The following is a 19,781-nucleotide window of genomic DNA, read 5'->3' on the forward strand; positions in this document are numbered from 1 at the left end:
TCCAATAATCAGAAATGCTTTTACGGTAAGTATTGAGATGGTAGATTTGGAGACAGACTCCCTCTCTACCCGCCACCATTGAAACGAAAAACTGGTTTGTCTTTCTTAGTGGTCGAGTTCTTTCCATGTAAAACATGACTGCTCTGCGTACATCCAGTGTGCAGGCTTCTCTCTACCATGCTTGAGGGGTTCTGAAAGAACATCGGTAGTTCTATGGACCGGTTCACATGAAACTTTGAAATTAATTTAGGCGCAAACCTAGGGTGAGTGCGCAGAACCACCTTATCTCTGGGAACTGTAACGAAGGGGTCTAGAACTGACAGGGCCTGTAGTTCACCGACTCTACTTATGAAAGTACTAGCTATTAAAAAGACAGTCTTGTAGGTGAGATCTTTGAGACTTGCTTTATGCATGGGCTCGAACGGAGACCCCATAAGTCTAGTCAACACCACAATTTAGGAACCATCCTGGAGCCAGGTTTGAAATGGGAGGGTGAATTCTCTTTACTTACTCCATGAAAACCTTAATAACTGGTATCTTCCACCATGACACTTTCTGTTGTGATGTAATGTAGGCTGACAGCGCAGCTAAGTGAACTTTAGGGAGTTCAAGACCAGGCCCGAGTCAAGTAAATGAGTTTGGTACAAAACAATGTGTGTGGGAGAGAGCAGTTCATCAGGTTAATGCTCTTTGAGCTGCACCAGATTACAAACAAATTCCATTTACTGGAATAGCATTATCTAGTGTTCGGTTATTTTGCTTCCCTGAGAATGTCCATAATATATGCCAAATTTCCACATAAAAGAGATGGCTGTGATTACATTATTATATCATACACCTAAACCAGAATGTATTAACTGAGATTTAGACTAAATCAGTACCATACTCTGGAAAGAACAAAACACCGGGGAACCACTAATGGTAATCATGGTGTTACTAAATGTCCATTTTTGAATTGTTTAGAACCAAATGAAACCTTAAAACATTTGATTTTAGAATGCTCATATTTTAGAGATGTAAGGTCTAAGTTCTTTCTACGATTTGTAAATGTGAACTATGAAGACTGCATGGAGTCTCTTTGGAATCGCCTCATGCAAGGTTATGAGAGAGCGCTCATCTTTACATTGGTTGCTTTTCTGAAAGTAATAGAACATGAGATTGTTACTTTAGTGTATATTCTTTTTCTATTTTGGGTAATGTAATTGTTGATTCCAATTAATTGTTTTTTTAATCTGTTTTATTTATTTTTAAATAATAGAATTGATGATCTATTTTGGAAAGTTTCATTTGAGCCACAAAAAAAAAAAATTAAAAAAAATTCATACATCTCTGAGGGAGCTGCAGGTGCCCAAACTATGACCTCAGGAGCCAGGCCGCTAAATTCAATGTCTGTGGGCATGGGTGAAGCGTCTCCCGTCTGTCTTGCGACATGCTGTACGGGCAAGGCAGTTTGCCTGGAGGCGAAGGGGACGTCTCCATCAGATGAGCGAACCAGGGTTGGCGGGTCCACATGGGGGCCACAACTATCATCGTTACTGGTTCCTGGTGCATTTTGAGCACTATCTTGTTGAGAAGGGGAGGGGGTTTGGGGTGGAAGCATAGACAAATTTCCCTGACCATGTTAGCCAGAGTTCGTTCCCCTTGGAACGGTTACGGGGGTACCTGAGGCGTAATCTTGGCATTGAGCGTTCTCCAGAGTTGCTGTTAGGGATAATTCTCATTCAATGGCTAATTTCACTTACCTAGCGAGTCCCTCAGCAGCTTTGCTGGATTTCTGGAGTTTATTTTCTACCTGGTAAGAGTGTACCCTTATTTTCCCCACTCTTACTTGTATTTTGCCATGTGGATTTCATGTTTTTGTGATTGTGGACTCTGGAGTACACCACTTCAGCAGCCCCCTTTTGTGCGTTACACAGCACCTTCAGTGCCGTGACACGGGGTTGTCTTTTAGACTTCCCACCGACTCCATTTCTGAGGCCGACTACTGTCACTGTGAAAAGGGTAAAGTTGCCATTAACTTTAGTCATTTAACCACAGATCCAGTACACCTCATTTTACATGGGGTACTGGAAAGGGTTAATCCCTTAGCCCTTTTTATCTGTACATCCTAGAGCATTGTTTCGCTCTTAACATTTAGACTTGGCTGGTGGCAGTGGTATCCACCCTAACTTTTCTACCGCGATTATACTATATAAACGTGGTATTGTTTTAGGCTATTATATTAGCCTCGAACTTAAACCCGCTTGACCAAATTCATTTTCTTTTGGCTCCGGTCGGGTTTTTTCACCATTTCTTTTTGTTAAAGTCCTTCTTGTGTTTTACTTTGTGCAGCAAACCAGGTTTGCCTTCTTTGTTCACTGTCTTTTGGCGGGCTTCTGCCAAGAAGCCCTCCTCTAGGCGCCTGGGTGGGATGAATGTGAGGGAAGGGTGTAGTCACCCCATGCACAGGGTATACTAGGAAACCCAAGTCGCACTTTGCCATGATTGGCTGAGGTAGTTGTCCGGGCCGGACAACTCCCCTTGCTGCGTGATTGACAGCCAGGCTGTGTGAATGGGGGATTTTCACATAAAAGGCAGGTCTCCTGGGCTAGAAGTCAGAGTCCCCACCGTAACTACAAGGAACCGAAGAGAAGCGGAGAAGAAGTCGACTGCTGCAACTATCCCGTCCTGGTGAAGCCCTGCTGCAGTCCTGAGCTATCTACCCTTCGACGACTAGAGAATATCCAGTCCGGAGTCTTCTTCCCTTGAGCTTGGTGGGGATAACCAGCTCATCTTCTACAGCCAGAGGACCCTCTTCGTGGTCGAAATCGCTGCACACTGCTGTAGTGGTCTGGATAGCCATCTGAAGAGCCTCTCCTGTTTTTAAAGGAGCGCACCTTTTATTCACCATCGCTGCTGCCAGCTTCATCGCTGTGTGGTGCAGACCCCTACAGATGTCCTCCTTTGGATCGAAGCTCCAGGAACCAAGGGTCTGCAGGAAACTACCAGGAACAACTGCCGTGGCACCAGCGTCTTCATTGAATAAGGTACTGTGTTCTGCTCGAGGAATTAGGGTGAATCCCTTTTCTTTGCCTCCAAGGCTTGCCCTCCTCTTCCACCCTCCTTATAACTTTTGCTTCCTCTGTTGACAACATCTAAGTACTCATGGCTATGTTGCATCGTGAACTATCCGACTGTGTGATCCTCGACAACAGGAACCCTGTTCCACTGGCTCCGGCCTATTGACTCTTGAATTTCGTCTAAAAGTGTTCTCTGGTTCTGTCTGCCTTGACAAATTGCCCCCAACTCTCTCTGGGTATCTCAGGTGCTAAGTGTGTTTTTGCCTGGTAACATTTCTTGCCGCGGATATGCGTTTCTTTAGTAAGACCGAGCTGTCATTACTGTCAAAAAGTGATCGCAAGTGTATTCCCGGTAACGTCTTTTGTTTCGCAACACTGGTCCGCTAAAACACAGGGTACTTACCTTGAAGTATACCGTACAAAGTGAATTAGTTAGTGATAGTGTATTTTACATGTGGTTTTTGAATTAATAGAAGTGACGTGTTTATAACAAATGGTTTAAAATAAATGTACTTATATTTTTCTACCTGAAACCTTGAGTCAGTGTTTGCTTGAGTCACAGTAATTGTGGTCCCTTTGTGTAATCTCTGCTACTGCTCATATACTCTTGAGATAAGCCTGGCTGCTCCGCTACTGCTACCACTTTAACATAGTAGAACAGGCTTGTACCAAAGGTAAAACCTGTACTGCCACCTGTAGTCTTAATTGTGTGTAGTGGTCCCTAACAGTTGCGAACAAATCGATCTCTGGGTAGCCCCATTCTGCGAAAACATTGGCGACGAGGTCTCCGTGTAATCACCATGCGTACTCCATGGGCAACGGGAAGTCTCTGCTCAGTACGAAATGGACCATTTGGGTATCGCCTACACAAACTATGCAGACGATACCCAAATACTCCTACCTCTTATCGGAGATTACGCCGTGGATTTGGCTTTGGTGAATAGAATTTATAGCATCGTTCAGGCATGGATGGCAACCATGGACTATGCCTGAACGATGACAAAACTGAGCTTATGCACCTAGACCCACCTATCCAAACTTAGCCCAGATTATGCCAATTTCACTATTGATGGAAATAACATAAAAGTAGCAAAGGAAGTGAAGACCTTAGGCTTCTATCTAGACGCCACCCTGAACTTCACCAAACAAGTCAACTCCCTAGCTTCTGCTACCGCATATACATGCAAACTAATCAGAGCTAGTAAACAATTCCTCTCCTCTGACAGTTGACTTACTCTCGCTAGAGCTCTCATACTTTCCAAATTGGATTACTGTAACGCGCTATACATTGGTGCGAACAAACAGATTATCCATAAAATACAGGTTCTCCAGAATTCTCCAGAACAATGCCCTGAGAGCAGCACTTAAGATCAACAGAAATTAACATATTTCCTCCACTATAAGAAATTACAAATGGCTATCCACCTTTGATAAAATCCAACTTAAAATTGCCTCCCTCACATACAAGTGCCTTAATAATAGAGCACTGCCATACCTTACTGACAGAATATGTAGAAAAACCTCTTTCAGACCGACCAGAACAGCTAACTCCAACTGCCTCCAAGTACCACGATTCAAACTCTCCACTATCGGAGGACGCAGCTTCCAAGTTAAGGCTGCGCAATTGTGGAACTCCCTACCTCCTGGTATTAGAGAACGGCAGTCCTTCACTAAATTCAGACAAAACCTAACTAACTGGCTAAAAGAAAACAATCGTTTGATAATCACTCTTGACGCCCTATACTCCCCATCACGTATACCCATCTGCATATTGATTTGCTTATCATGTATTAGTCCCCTGGGACACACTCTCTGATGTACCTTGATCACTTAAATTCTATTTGCTCATGTAATTTACATTGTATATATGCCGATGTATCTCATGTACCTATTGCTGCCTATGCATTTCATATTCCCATGTAACCACATTGTATAAATGCCAATGTATTTCATGTACCCATGTAACCAAGCTGAACATATCCTTGTATCCTGCGCCCTGATGCCCCAGAGTCTGGTGCGCATTATAAATAATAAACTAATCTACGTCTGCCAGAAGATGGAGTTCCCCTGGAACATGTGATAACAGGAACATGTTGCGTTTGAGAGCCCACTTCCAAATGTTTGGGGACTGTTTGGACACCCCTGGAGAGTCAGTGCCCCCTTCTTTGTTCAGATCGTGCATGGCCATGGTGCTGTCTGCGAGGATCAGGTTTCTCTTCCCCTGCAGTTGTGTCTGTAAAGCTTTTAGTGCTTTGAACACTGCGAATAGTTCCAACAGGTTTGTGTGGTTGGATGCCATGTCTGACAACCAAACTCTGTATGCTGTTTGTTGAAGCAGGTGAGCTCCCCACCCTGTAAGAGACGCATCTGTGGTTAGAGTGGCTTCCACTGCGAAGGGTGGTGAAGGATTTCCCCTTCAAGAGGTTGTCCCTCGACCACCACTGCAGCGAGAGAACGAGGGCCGGCGAGACAACCACTAGATCGTCCCACTGTCCGCTGGCCTGACACCACTGGCTGTTGAGCCACTCTTGCATTGGGCGCATGCGCAACCGCGTGTGTGGAACATAGTAGATACAGGACGCCATCATTCCTAGCAGTCGCATAGCCTTGCGTGCCGCCACCTCTCGACTGGCTACATACTGAGGGATTTGAAACAATGTTTTGAACCGTCTCGTTGGAGGGGAAGACTAGGTTGTCCTTTGTTCGAATTAGAGCCCCTAGGAACTGTTTGACCTGACTGGGGTCTAGGCTGCATTTTTTTCTCGTTGACAGAGAATCCCAGAATGAATAAAAGATCTATCGTCTTTAAGGTATTTGACAGACATGTTTCGTAAGAGTCCCCTGTTATAAGCCAGTCGTCAAGGTAAGGCTAGACTGGGATGGATTGGCAGCGCAGATGTGCTGCTGCCACCGCTAGTACCTTTGTAAATACCCTTGGTGCAGATGCTATCCTGAAGGGTAGTACCTTGAACTGACAATGCTTGTCTTGTATCATAATTGAGGTATTTTCTGTGCGCTGGCAACATTGAAATATGAAAGTATGCAGCTTTCATGTCCAGTGTTGCCATGTAATCCCCCTGTGATAGCAGGGGAATTACTTGCTGCAGAGTGACCATGCAGAACATTTATGGCTTTATAAATTTGTTCGCTGGGCGCAGATCTAAAACAGGGCGCATGGTTAGATCCTTGTTGGACACAAGGAAGTACACTGAATAAATACCTTCTTTCATGGCTCCTTTCTCTTGTAGTGTCTCGACTTCGTGAAGAAGTATGCAAAGATGGTCTGGTGTCAGTCGTCTTGCTCGTGGAGGTCTGAATGTTGGGGACTGGTTGAACTCTATACAGTACCTGTGGGCCACGATCTTTAGCACCCACTGGTCTGTAGTTATCCCCTCCCATGCCTGAAGGAACAATGTTAGTCAGCCCCCGACCGGGGAGATATAGGAGGGGACCCAAATCCTCAGATCATTTTGAACCCGAGGCTGGGGAGCCTCTAGGGGTAGAGACCCGGCCCCTTCCTTTTCCACGACGCTGACCTCTTTGGAGATACAAGGTGGTGTATCCGCTGGTTCTCTTTGGAGAGTTCCAATTGTTTACCGAGGAGTATTGTTGTTGAGGGAAGCGGTGGCCACGAAAAAGCCGTTTGGACTCAGATCCTATTCTTGTAGAGGGTCTTTGTGCAATTTGGTACAGTGTTTTCAGGGTGTCATGCTCCTTTTTTGCCGTCTCGAGGGCTTCATCGACTGCCTTCCCAAACAGGTTGGATTGTTCCACAGGTTTATTTATAAGTGACGCTTGCGTCTCTGGCTTGAAACCAGAGTTCCGTAGACACGCATGTCTCTTCAGGAGTGTGTTCTGAGCCATGGATCGACCAGCCGTCTCGCCAGAATCCAAAGTGTTTGTAAGTATGCTTTGGTTCACTTGTCTGCCCTCAGTGAATGTGGTCAGGAGACTAGTTTGTAGAGGTTCGGGAACCTCCTGTAGGCCTTCTTGTAGGAATGCCCATTGAGAGTTCACGTAGCTGGCCAATAAAGTTGTGTTGTTGGCAATAAGTGTCGAAAAAGCTGCTGCGGTCATGACCCTCTTCCCAAGGGCATACAGTCTCTTACCTTCCTTTTCAGATGCTTCCTCGCCGGTTGACAGAGGGACCCTGTAAAGATAGGAGGGGGGGGGGGGGTCTGTACTTCTGCTCTCTATATGGTAAGGAGAGGCACAGAGTACACCAGCCAAGATTCTCTATTGTTGGTAGCAATGGACGAGCAATCAGGGCCAGGCTTCTCAAGAGGTGATGCAGGCTGGTCCTTAAGTCCAATGTAGTCCCCAAGCACCCACAAAGGAATGTCCACACACTATTAGTTAAAAAACAGTCTTTATATAATTAAGGTTCAAGGTTATTTACACAATCACAATAACTCACTTTGTGCTCAGTAAATGGCAAATATATACAGTTCTAAGTGGTACCACAATTATTAGATTTCATTAAAATGCATCAACTGAACTCTAGTTAAATGTCACACAAATCACTTAATAAAAGGTAACCAACAATAGACATAGGAAGAAAGCAGTTGGTTAGAACAATGGGCAGAATACTGGCCTCTACCGTTAGGCACAGTTCTGTGTGGAGATTCCCCCCTCCACCTGGGCAACCTCTAAAGTAAAGATATACCACAAGCCCAGTCCATATATTGTTCCATAAGTCTTATTTCCTTCTATAATGTTTCTACCACCCCAATGTACCTAGAAATGCAGAATTCGACATCTGGTCGTCGACGGATCCTTCTTGAGCAGCTCCCTTTAAAGCAGGAGCCACGGATCGGCAGTTTCAGTCCTAGCGGTGCTCGTCAGCAATGATTCGAATACGTCCTGCAAGGAAGAGGCGTGCGGGGTACCTCAATGTCGATAGTTCAGGATTACAAAGAGTTTGTGAAGAACTGTGGCCCAGCAAAGGCGTTGAGTCGTCCGGCATCTCTACGGTCGTTGGGTGGCGGGAAACCCACCGGCGGATGCTCCTCGGTGCATCAACGGCCTGGCCTTCTCTGGCGGGATAAGGCTGGCGGCGGTGCGGACGAGCGCGTCCGTGAATCAAGAGTCTTAAGCAAAGGAGCGTGTGGCTCTGTTCGGTGGCGGCACGGCATCAAGCGGTCCCCTCTTCTGGGCAACAAGACTTCGACGGGCCTCCAGCGGTTAATGGCGAACCTGCGAACCCTGGTCAACAACAGTTGATAGAATGTCCGGTGCTTATCTACGTTCTCCTCGGTGGTACCAGTCTACGGTCGGCAGCCTGTCGAGGGTCTGACTTCCAGGGCGCTTCGGCGAAGGTTAGCGGTGCTAGATGGTCCCTCTGAGCACGGGAATAGGGCACCTAACCAGGTCCTCTCTTGGATCAGTCTCGACAGCTTTTCGATTTTGGCAAAGGGGGACAGCAGTCAACCTTCTTCAGGCTCGGCTTTGAGATTAAGCGTTAGAAATCGTTAAGAATCTGAAACTCTCAGTGAGAGGCCCCCAGATATACTAGTTGATCTCCCATTCATTCTGCTGGGTCACACTCAGAAGGGCATTCAGCAGTCAGTCAGCCAATCAGGCATACAGTGCATTCAGGCCATTCTCCTCCCTCTCAGACACTCACAACAAGGAATGTGTATTGGGACAAGTACCCAGCCATTCAACACTACACACTGCATTCATACCAGTTTCAGGCAGGGCTGTCTCAGTCATTGTGAAAACACCAGAAACCAGACATCCACAGCAAGTAGTGTATATTGGTCACACACTCCATTCACCCAGGTCCCACCCACAGGGTGTACCCACAACAGTCAAGGCTCCAGGCAGTCTGGCCTGGACTTCACAACACCACCATATATAGAACTTCCACCCAACAGCCAGTCGGGGGCAAGGGACAGAGTCAGGGCTTCCCAGGACTTCGGGATTACAAGGTAAGAGGCAATGGAAAGCCAGAGACCACAGGGGCCATCTTGTTAACTCTCAGGAATCAACGGATTCCAATGGCAGGACCCGAGTATCCCAAAATGAAGGATACTCCGAGCACCTGTCAAATTCAGTATGGAGCTGCCACCAGCCCATACCCTGCTCTGTGGGCCACACACAGGTGCCCAAAAACATACACTAGGGCACAGGGTTGCACCCCCACCCATGGATGCCATAAGGGTATTTCCATGGGTCTGTACACCAAACCAAAAATAGGAAGAGCTGCACTGCCAGGAGTCCCACATGGACTCCTGGGCAGAAAACAATACAGAGCGCATATGAAAAAGGACTACAGGACAAGGACAGGGAAATCCCTGTCCCTCCAACGCATTTCCAGCATCACAGAGTAACAGCACTTTGCCAAGGACTCAACGAGGCAACTGGAGGCGGCTCCCGTGGAGGAAGAGTAAGACTATGGTTTAGACTATGAGGCAGCAGCCACCAGAGAGGTGTGGGAGGCCAGGAAGATTGGCTTCTCGTTCATCAGCCTATACCTGCTGTCCAAAGTCTTGTTCATCTGGGCGTTGGCCCTGGGCTTCTCCCAGACCTTTCGTGCCACCTGTAGGACATTTATTTGGAGGGGAATGCCAGACCGGATCATGATGCATTTTTCCCAAAACCTCTGTTAGCACCCTAGACTCCTGGGGGTCTTCCTCAGTAAGGACCCCAAAACGGCCAGGCCCTGAAGGTAGCATCATGGTCACCATTGTCACCCCCCCCACCCACTTTTTTTTCAGACCCAAGGGAAACCGGGCCCTGGGACACAGGTGCCAGCTGATTGATTCTCTCCCCCCCCATCCCCCCCCCAGGTCTGTAGCCACAGACAAGTCCAACGGCTATTGAGGGGAAGGCATTGGTGGCACAGGAGGAGGTCTGGGGGTCAGAACAGGACGGGCCTGAACCGGAGGAGGTACTGGGAGCGCAGGAGGAACGGGTGGAGTACCAGAGCAGGGGGCCGAGGCAAAACCACCTGCAGGATGACCACCTTCACAATGTCTTTCAGGAGCCCCTTCATCTGAGGGGAACGCATGAAAAGGAGGAAGCGCTAGAAGTAGTGGTCCTCACAAGCCATGTGATCCCTAGAAGCCGGGCCCTCCAAGGCCGTGGGGGTCCACTCCTGGTCAAAGCACTGAGGCGCCTGGTGCGTATGGCTGTGATGGGTAGGTGTAGCCCTGAGGGGATCAAAAACTTGCACCGTAGGATCCGTTCCCGCTTCCAAAGTGATCATCCTGCAAAGCCCATTCGATGGGCGAAAGCACTGGCAGGCCTGCAGCTGGATCCAAGATAGCCCCGTGCTTGGCAGGCTCCGCCACGTGCTGCTCCACCATTTTGAAGCCTTGTGCTACACCCTGGTTGGGAGACACAAGAGGATACAGCTTGTGTCTTGCACCCGAAGCAGAATCGTCAACCTCAGATTCCTCTGGTAAGCACTGAGCCCTCAGCTGGCCAGCCAATAGTTTTAACACACTGATTCATGACCTCAGAGCGAGCTCCAGTTAGGGGCCGAGGACAGACTCTTGGAGGTGGCACTCCACTATTCCTTACCCCCTGGGGTAGAAGAGGACAGGCCTGAGCGTCCTTCTGAGGACAGCATGGAAGGGCCCCTGAGCTCCTCAGCTTGGGAGCCGGTAGCCTGGAAGGCCTCAGGTCTGTCCCCGGATCACCCGGAAGTGCCCACAGGCACCTCAGCTTGGGAACAGGAAGCCTTAGAGCCCTCAGACCTGCCAGAACCTGAATCCGAGGAACCCAGATTCTTGGGAACCCCAGGGAAGGAGTTTCTGCGCTGTGAAGCTGTGTTGAACAGAGGGGTCACCTAGTCCTGACGAGAGGTCCTGGAGACAAAGTCCCTAAGGTGGGGCGGAGGAAAAGTGTGGATCTCCGCCCTCCAGCATAATAAGCGATTCTTCAATGCCCTGCGATCAAGAGCGCTGACGGCCGAACATGAGTCCCAGCTGTGGTCAGGCCCCAAAATCTCAAGACGGAGTGCATGGGGGTCAGAGGCTGGGAACGAACAGTCGCATAAGGCACACCGAGGGGAAGCCTCCTGCTGTCGTCATGCGCTGGGAAGATGAGGTACTGAAGGAACGTGAAATAAGAATTGACAAAAACTGTGAGCAAGCAGAAAGCTAAAACAGTCTCTGGCTGGCTGCCAGGTCCGACACGGTACGTGCGAAAAAAGCGACCGAGTTGAAGTGTCGGAGGGCGGGGCCTCAGCAGGGCGTTCCCACGCCCGAGGCCACGCTCTATACTAAATTTAAAGGAGAAGATCCATTTTTCACTGCGAAAGGCTCTGCTACCGGCCCCATGTTGGGGGAAGCCCACAAGGATGGAGGAAAGGGGACGGGATTTATGAGTATTAAAGGGGATTGACCCAGTCTCATCTTAAGCACTGTTTGGATATAAACCCAGTCTACGTTTGGATTTCTCCACTATGAGAATAAAGCCTTGGCTCTTCCTTACTATGAGTGGACTTAAGGGAAATCATGCTGTCTAGTTTTGACCCGACCACCAAATACCATTAACACAGGAAGGGGTAAGGGGGGTACATATTTTATAGCAACGTGGCCTACATAAATCGAAAATGAATCTATGGCAAGTCAAAAGCAGTTTAATTCAGAAAGAAAATAAGACACCATTCATCAATAATCTCAAATATATTGGTTACAATGAATTTGTAACATTGTACATAATTGCTAATATTATAGGCAAAATTATATTACATTGCAAACCTCCTGCAGAAAGTCTTCAAGAAGTCGGTTGAACTTATCTGCCAATTCATCAATCAACTGACTCTTTGCAATGTCCACTCTGTTAAAGATGGTAAATTCCTCATTACTTAAGGCATGGTATGTTTTTGAACAGGCTTCCAACACATCCGTATCTGTGTGCTTTTCTACAATGTCTCGAATCTGACGTAATAAGGCATCTAAATGCTTAAAAAAAAAAACAATGAAGAAATAAGTATGTACTAATAATTGTAAAACCTATGCAATTCTTGTTTTTTTAACATTTTTGTGCATTTGGTAAAAATAAACATTATGCACATGTTACACCATCTTCTACACATACACACACACATATGGGATACATTACTCACCGTAATCGTATTTCTGATGCTTGTATCTGCTTAGATTCACATGCTGTGCATAGATCACATGCTGTGCATAGGCCGACATCTAGTGGAAGCTGCGGAGTATTACAGTTTGTTTTTCGAAACTCGAAAATGGGCGTCGACACAGGCGTGCCAGTAATACTATCCCTAGTGTGACGTCCACTGTACCCAAGATCCCTCACGCGTCTGGGATCCTCAGATTGTATTTTTTCTGACATGAGGAAGCATGAGGAGTAGCGTGAGTACAGATAATCCAAGCAGATAGACAGAAAGGTAAGACTACAAGCAATCATGCGCCTTCTCTCGGAGGGGAGGAAGGGTGGGTCGCATGTGAATCTAAGCAGATACAAGCATCAGAAATACGATTACGGTGAGTAATGTATCCCTTCTGAGGCTTGTGGAATCTGCTTAGATCACATGCTGTGCATAGATTAGCGAGCAGTACCCGAAGAAGGAGGTGGGATGTGAGAAGGGTCATGAGCAAACAGGTGTCTTAGAACCGCTTGTCCCACTTGTATATCTGTCTTGGAATGAGTGTCAATGCAGTAATGCTGAGTAAAAGTGTGAATAGAGCTCCAAGTAGCTGCTTTGCAAATGGCGTCGAGGGGAACATTTGCAATGAAAGCCAGAGTGGACCTAATGCCTCTAGTAGAATGGGCCCTTGGCATAAAAGGCAGAGTTTTTTCAGAAAGAGAGTAACACAGCTGTATACAGTTGATAATCCACTTCGAGATCGCGCCTTTAGAGACGCGATCCCCCTCTCTGCCTGTAGCTACGGAGACAAACAGTTGATCTGTTTTCCTTAGCGGTCTGGTTTTATTTACATAGTAGAGGACCGCCCTACGCACATCAAGGGTGTGTAGTTTCACCTCAGCTGAGCTTTGCGGGTTCTGGAAGAAAGCCGGAAGCTCGATGGACTGGTTTACATGGAATTTAGATATAAATTTAGGTGAGAACCTAGGGTGTGTGCGTAAAACCAGTTTGTCCTTGTGGATAGTAAAGAAAGGATCCTGCACTGACAGAGCCTGAATTTCACTGACCCTTCCTATAGAGGTAATGGCTACTAAGAAGGCCGTTTTATAAGTCAGGTGTTTGAGACTACTTTTATGCATGGGTTGGAAAGGGGGGCCCATGAGCTTAGCTAGCACCACGTTGAGGTCCCATCCTGGCGGTGGGTTCGAAATAGGAGGGTGAAGTCTCTTTACTCCTTCCATGAAGGCTTTAACTACTGGTACTTTCCACCACGATACTTTGTTATGGGATGTGGTGTAAGCCGAGAGGGCTGCCAGGTGTACTTTGAGAGTTAAAAACCAAACCTGCGTCCAGCAGGTGGAGCATGTATGTTACAACGTTGGAAGGAGTGCAATCAACTGGGTTGATTTGTTTATTCTGGCACCAAATAACGAATCTCTTCCATTTGTCAAAGTAACAGTGCCTTGTGTTTGGTTTCCTGGATTCTTTTAGGATGTCCATACACCTCTGTGGTAAATTGAGATGCCCAAACTCTATGACCTCAGGAGCCATGCTGCCAGGTTCATTGAGTTGGGTTCCTGGTGTACTGTTTGACCTTGTTGCTGGGACAGTAGGTTGTACCAGGCTGGGAGTTTGATGGGCTCGCACACCGCCATCCTGCGTAGGTGTGGAAACCATGGTTGTCTCGCCCACATGGGAGCAACTAGGATGAGCGTCATCGATTCCTTGTTCATTTTGTACACCACCTTCCTGATGAGGAGTTGGTGGAAAAGCGTACGCAAACATCCCTGACCAGTTCATCCACAGGGCGTTCCCTTGGGAGTCTGGCTGGGGGAACCTGGATGCAAATCCTGGGCATTGTTTGTTTTCGCTTGTGGCGAATAGGTCTATAGTGGGGAAACCCCACTGAGAGAAGAGATCTTCTACGATATCTCTGTGAAGGACCCATTCGTGTTCTTCTGGGAGGGAGTCTCTGCTTAGGGCATCCGCTAGGGAATTGAGCTCCCCTGGAACATGTTGTGATGACAGGAAGATGTTCCGTCTGAGTGCCCATATCCAGATTTTCTGGGCAAGCTTGGACAGATTTGGCGAACAAGTCCCTCCTTGTTTGTTCAGATAGAACATGGCTGTCGTGCTGTCCGTCCGGATCTGCACCTACAAGTTTAGCAGATGGGGCTCGAACGCCCGAAGCGCTCGGAATACTGCCAGAAGCTCTAGCAGGTTGATGTGGTTCTTGGCTACTGAGTGAGACCAGAGACCCTGAGCTGTGTGGTGGAGATGGTGAGCTCCCCACCCAGTCAGGCATGCATCTGTAGTCACCACTGCCTGTACTTCGGGATCGTAAAAGGGTTTTCCCCTTGCGAGATTCTCTCTTGTCCACCAGTGTAAGCTCTGTACGAGCGTTGGCGAAACGACCACTAGATCGTCCCACTGACCACTTGCCTGAGACCACTGTTTCGCCAACCATTCCTGCATGGGACGCATGCGCAGACGCGCATGGGGGACCAGGTAAATGCATGACGCCATCATGCCCAGTAACCGCATTGCTTTGCGTACCGTTATTTGTTGACCTGACTGATAATGTGGAATTTGCAGTAGTATATTCCAAATTCTCTCTTCCGAAGGGAAGGTCAACCCTTTCTGAGTATCTAGGATTGCTCCTAGGAACTGTTTTGAGGTGCTGGCACCAGACTTGACTTCTTCTCGTTGATAGAGAAGCCTAATTCGTGGAGGAGGTCGATAGTCCTCTGAATGTTTGACCTGCAAATTCCTGGGGTTTCCCCCGTTATGAGCCAGTCGTCCAGATAAGGGTACACTGGGATTGCCTCCCTGCGTAGGTGTGCAGCTGCCACCGCCAGTACCTTGGTGAATACCCTTGGTGCTGAAGCTATCCCGAAGGGCAGTACCTTGAATTGGTAGTGGCGACTGTCCACCTTGAAGCGCAAGTATTTTCTGTGTGCTGTGAGCATGGAAATATGAAAATAAGCATCTTTCATATCCAAGGTTGCCATGTAATCCCCTTTTTTTGGAGGGGGATTACCTCTTGTAGCGTAGTCATACGAAACTTTTGGGGCTTGACATACTTGTTGGCAGGCCGTAAATCCAATACTGGGCGCATTGTCAAATCTTTCTTTGGCACAAGGAAGTAAGTTGAATAGATACCCTTGTTTACCTGGTGTCCTGGGACGAGTTCTATCGCGTCCTTTTCTAGCAGAATGGCGATCTCCTCGAGAAGGATCTTCTGATGTTCTAAGGTGTGTATTCTTTGTCGTGGAGGGTGGTTCCGGGGACGCTGCAGTAATTCTATACATATCCTGTGGACACTGTTGACAGCACCCATCTGTCTGAGGTGATCCCTTCCCAAGCCTGGGTGAAGTTGGAAATGCGTCCCCCTACTGGGGTTGCGTGAGAAGGGAGCCTGAACTGAGCGTCACTGCTTTGGTGGAGGCGTGCCACCTCCCTTGTTGGGGCTGCCTCTGCCTCTTCCACGACCTCTCTTGTTACCCCTGCCGTAACTCTGGGTAGACTGCTGGTTGTTGTTCCATTGTGTACCCTGTCCTTGGGCATAGTTGCCTCTTTGTGAATTTTGGCCGCGTGGGCGACGAAAATTACTGTTCCCCCTCTGGTTAGGGGGTTTGTTGGTAAGCTGGCCAAGGGATTTGAGAGTCTCGTACTCGTCCTTGGCATTCTTAAGTGCGTCTTCGACCGCTTTCCCAAACAATAGATCGGGTTTCACCGGCTTGTCTATTAATGAAGCCTGGGTTTCTGTTTTGAACCCCGACTGCCGTAACCACACATGTCTCTTGATAACAGTACCCTCTGCTATCAATCTTCCTGCGTTGTCCGCGGCATCGAAAGTTGCTTTTAATATGCAACCAGACACGGCTCTCCCTTCTGCCGAGATCCGAGCCAACTGGCCCTTTAACGGTTCAGGAGCAGAGGCTATGAGCGCCGCGACCTCGTCCCATTGATGGCAGTTGTAACTTGCCAACAGGGTGGTGGAGTTTGCAATCCTTGCTTGGTAGGCGGACGTTGAGGCTACCTTCCTGCCAAACCCGTACAGTCTTTTGCTCTCCTTGTCGGGAGGAGCTTCTGACGACGATAAGGGTGTCCCAGCCCTCTTCCGAGTGTTGGTAACCACTAGGGAGTCTGGTTTAAGATGTCCTCTTATATAAAGAGGGTCAGACTGGGCTGCCCGAAAAAGTTTTTCGACTCTGGGGTTGACGGCTCTGGTGAGGTTAGGATTCACCAGGGATGGATCTATTCTACGTTGGATGGATTTAAGGCTAGGGATGGTCTGAGCGACCGGCCTCCTCTCTCCCACCAACTCTTCTGCGAAGTCCCTTTCCTCCTGTACACCGTGGGAGTCGATGTGAAAATGTTCTGCTGCACGAGCGAGAACTTCATTAAGGAGGGGCTGGTTATCAACTGGCGAGTCGGTAACTGGGGCTTCGCTCTCTACCGGGGAATCTACTCTGTAAATTTCCTGCTCATCTTCTACCTCCTCCAGGTCCTCATCATCCGCATAGTATTCAGTCCCGGTTTGTTCCTCCATAATTGTAAACTCCTGGTCCCCTTCAGGGAAAGGCTGTCCTTGGTATCTGGGGTGTGGAGTAGAGTATGGAGTAGAGTAAGGCTGCACCTCGAAGGGTTCAGGTCTTTCGAACCGGGCCTTTTTACTTAGGGGGATAGGATCAGAGGAGCCTGAGGGTGTGGCCCCTTGAGGGTCATACAAAAGGAAATGTTCTGGGTTTTTTGTCATAAAAATCAGCTAAGGAAGACATCCTTGACATGACCCTGTCTATGTCTTCACTGGACCATTCTTTGGAACAGGGTATGACTTTAGTAGGCAACTTAGAGGACTTATCAAGGGTACCCTTGCTGGATGTTGATGTCCCAGTAGATTTATGTTTGTCTGTCTGCTTAGGGTGGAAGGATGGTCTTACAGGAGTGGAAGGCTGTGCTTTCCGCTGTTTCCCCCCCTCCCCGTGCGTGGAAAAATGTTTTCCCTGCCCCTTGGAGGCCCCAGAGACTTTCGACGCCTGGCGTCGAGGGTCGGGAGAGGTATCTTGTTTCGAGCGTGGGGCCTCACTGGTGTTAACTGCGGCCTCGGTCTCCTGGAGCGCGGCCTGGGGGTGGAAGTCGTCTTCGTCTTCCGACGATCGAACTTCCGTTAATCTAGGGAGCGAGGCACTCTTGGCAAGAGTGGATGATTGCCTTGCGTCATGAGGCGATCTCGATTGAGAGCGCCCAGAGGACACCGAGTCGGACCGTTCTATCTGTGCCTCTTTCCGAGAAGTCGACGAGGTTCGGTTGGACTTAGTGTGCTTAGTGTGTGTAGGGTGTGTAGCGCTTGCGTCGCCGGGGGTCTTCCCCATAGCCGCCCTGCCGGACAACCTTCCGAGGTCGGGGACCTGCGCTCGGCAGTCTTTCGACGCCGTAATGCCCTCGCCGTCCGAAAGTACGGCGTCGCTGCCATCGCTGAAGGCGCCCTCCGCTGCCATGGCCACCTGCCTGGCGTGGTGGGCCCAACGCTTTGTCGAACGGTCCTTAAGTGTCTTAGGCTTAAACCTACTACACGCTCTGCAGTTCGCTTCGGGGTGGTCCCTCGGCAAGCAGAGATTGCACGTGGCGTGCCCGTCGACCCAAGGGTATTTGCGGTTGCACTTGGGGCAGAATTGGAAAGGGGTACCCTCCATACGCACCTTGAGGCAGCGGGCTGGTAAGTGTAGGAAATATATAAGGTGTACCTATATACCAAGAGTGAAGAGTATGTACCACCCCCCACACTCTCCCTACTTGCAGGGCCGAGGCCAGCGGCCTACTAGGCCCGGGCCGAGGCCAGCGGCCTTCCGAGGCCCAGATCTGTCGTGCAGCAGCCGACGGTCGATGTCTTCTCCAGCCGTCGTCGAGTGTAGAGGGTCGACGTTGGGGTGGGGAAGGATGTCAATAAATAATTTTAAACTTCAATAATTAGCAAAAGTATGGCTAAGGCCAGGGGACTCCGCAAGATGCTTCCGACCAGTATGGCGGAAAAAAACAATCTGAGGATCCCAGACGCGTGAGGGATCTTGGGTACAGTGGACGTCACACTAGGGATAGTATTACTGGCACGCCTGTGTCGATGCCCATTTTCGAGTTTCGAAAAACAAACTGTAATACTCCGCAGCTTCCACTAGATGTCGGCCTATGCACAGCATGTGATCTATGCACAGCATGTGATCTAAGCAGATTCCACAAGCCTCAGAAATATGGGATACATTACTCACCGTAATCGTATTTCTGATGCTTGCATCTGCTTAGATTCACATGCTGTGCATAGGCCGACATCTAGTGGAAGCTACGGAGTATTAATTTTTTTTTTCAAAACTCAAAAATGGGCGTTGACATGGAGCGTGCCAATAATAATATCCCTATTGTGAAGTCCACTATACCCATGATCCCTCACGCGTGTAGGATCCTCAGATTGTATTTTTTCTGACATGAGGTAGCATGAGGCGTAGCGCGAGTACAGGTTATCCAAGCAGATAGATAAGACTACAAGCATCCATGCGCCTTCTCTCAGAGGGGAGGAAGGGTGGGAGCATGTGAATCTAAGCAGATACAAGCACCAGAAATAAGATTACGGTGAGTAATGTTTCCCTTCCGACGCTTGTGGAATCTGCTTAGATCACATGCTGTGCATAGATTAGCGAGCAGTGTTAGAAGGAGGTGGGATGTGAGAAGGGTCATGAGCGAACAGATGTCTTAGAACCGCTTGTCCCACTTGAGTATCTGTCTTGGAATGAGTGTCAATGCAGTAGTGGTGAGTTAAAGTGTGAATAGAGCTCCATGTAGCTGCTTTGCAAATGGTGTGAAGGGGTACATTTGCAATGCAAGCCAGAGTGGCCCCAGTGCTTCTAGTAGAGTGGGCTCTTGGCGTAAAAGGCAGAGTTTTCTCAGAAAGTGAGTAGCACAGCTGGATAAAGTTTACTATCCATTTTGAGATGGCACCTTTAGAGACGCGATCTCCCTCTCTGCCTTAAGCTACGGAGACGAACAGTTGGTCCGTTTTTCTCAGCGGTCTGATCTTGTCTACATAGTAGAGGACCGCTCTTCGCACATCTAGCGTGTGTAGTTTCACCTCAGCAGAGCTTTTGGGTTCTTGGAAGAAAGCCGGTAGCTCAATTGACTGGTTAACATGGAATTTTAAAATAAACTTAGGTGAGAACCTAGGGTGTGTTCGTAGAACCAGTTTATCCTTATGAACAGTAAAGAAAGGATCCTGCACTGACAGAGCCTGAATTTCACTGACCCTTCTTATGGAAGTAATGGCTACTAAGAAGGCAGTTTTATAGGTCAGGTGTTTGAGACTAGCCTTATGCATGGATTCAAAGGGTGGGCCCATGAGTTTAGCAAGCACCACATTAAGGTCCCATCCTGGTGGTGGGTTTGAAATTGGAGGGTGGAGTCTCTTTACCCCTTCCATGAAGGCTTTAACCACTGGTACTTTCCACCACAACACCTTGTTATGGGTGGTGTAGGCTGACAGCGCCCCCAGGTGTACCTTGAGTGAATTAAATACCAACCCTGCATCCAGCAGGTAGAGCATGTAGATGACAATATTGGAAGGAGTACAATCAACCGGGTTGATTTGTTTATTCTGGCACCAG

The 19,781-nt window shown here is 48.4% G+C and overlaps 1 protein-coding gene across 6 annotated transcripts in view; it reads right to left on the reverse strand.

The window, feature by feature from the left end:
- STAG2 (STAG2 cohesin complex component) overlaps positions 1–19,781 on the reverse strand; it is a 2,060,662-nt gene that overhangs the window by 920,478 nt on the left and 1,120,403 nt on the right. For 4 of the 6 annotated variants that reach the window (XM_069612659.1, XM_069612661.1, XM_069612660.1 and 1 more), the window contains exon 21: positions 11,765–11,977. In XM_069612659.1, the coding sequence (XP_069468760.1) occupies positions 11,765–11,977 (213 nt within the window). The remainder of the gene's footprint in view (positions 1–11,764; positions 11,978–19,781) is intronic. The other 2 variants (XM_069612663.1, XM_069612664.1) reach the window with 1 other exon arrangement.

The sequence above is a fragment of the Ambystoma mexicanum genome, chromosome 5p (assembly GCF_040938575.1).
Source record: "Ambystoma mexicanum isolate Mex_15411 chromosome 5p, UKY_AmexF1_1, whole genome shotgun sequence".
NCBI classification, from domain to species: Eukaryota; Metazoa; Chordata; class Amphibia; order Caudata; family Ambystomatidae; genus Ambystoma; species Ambystoma mexicanum.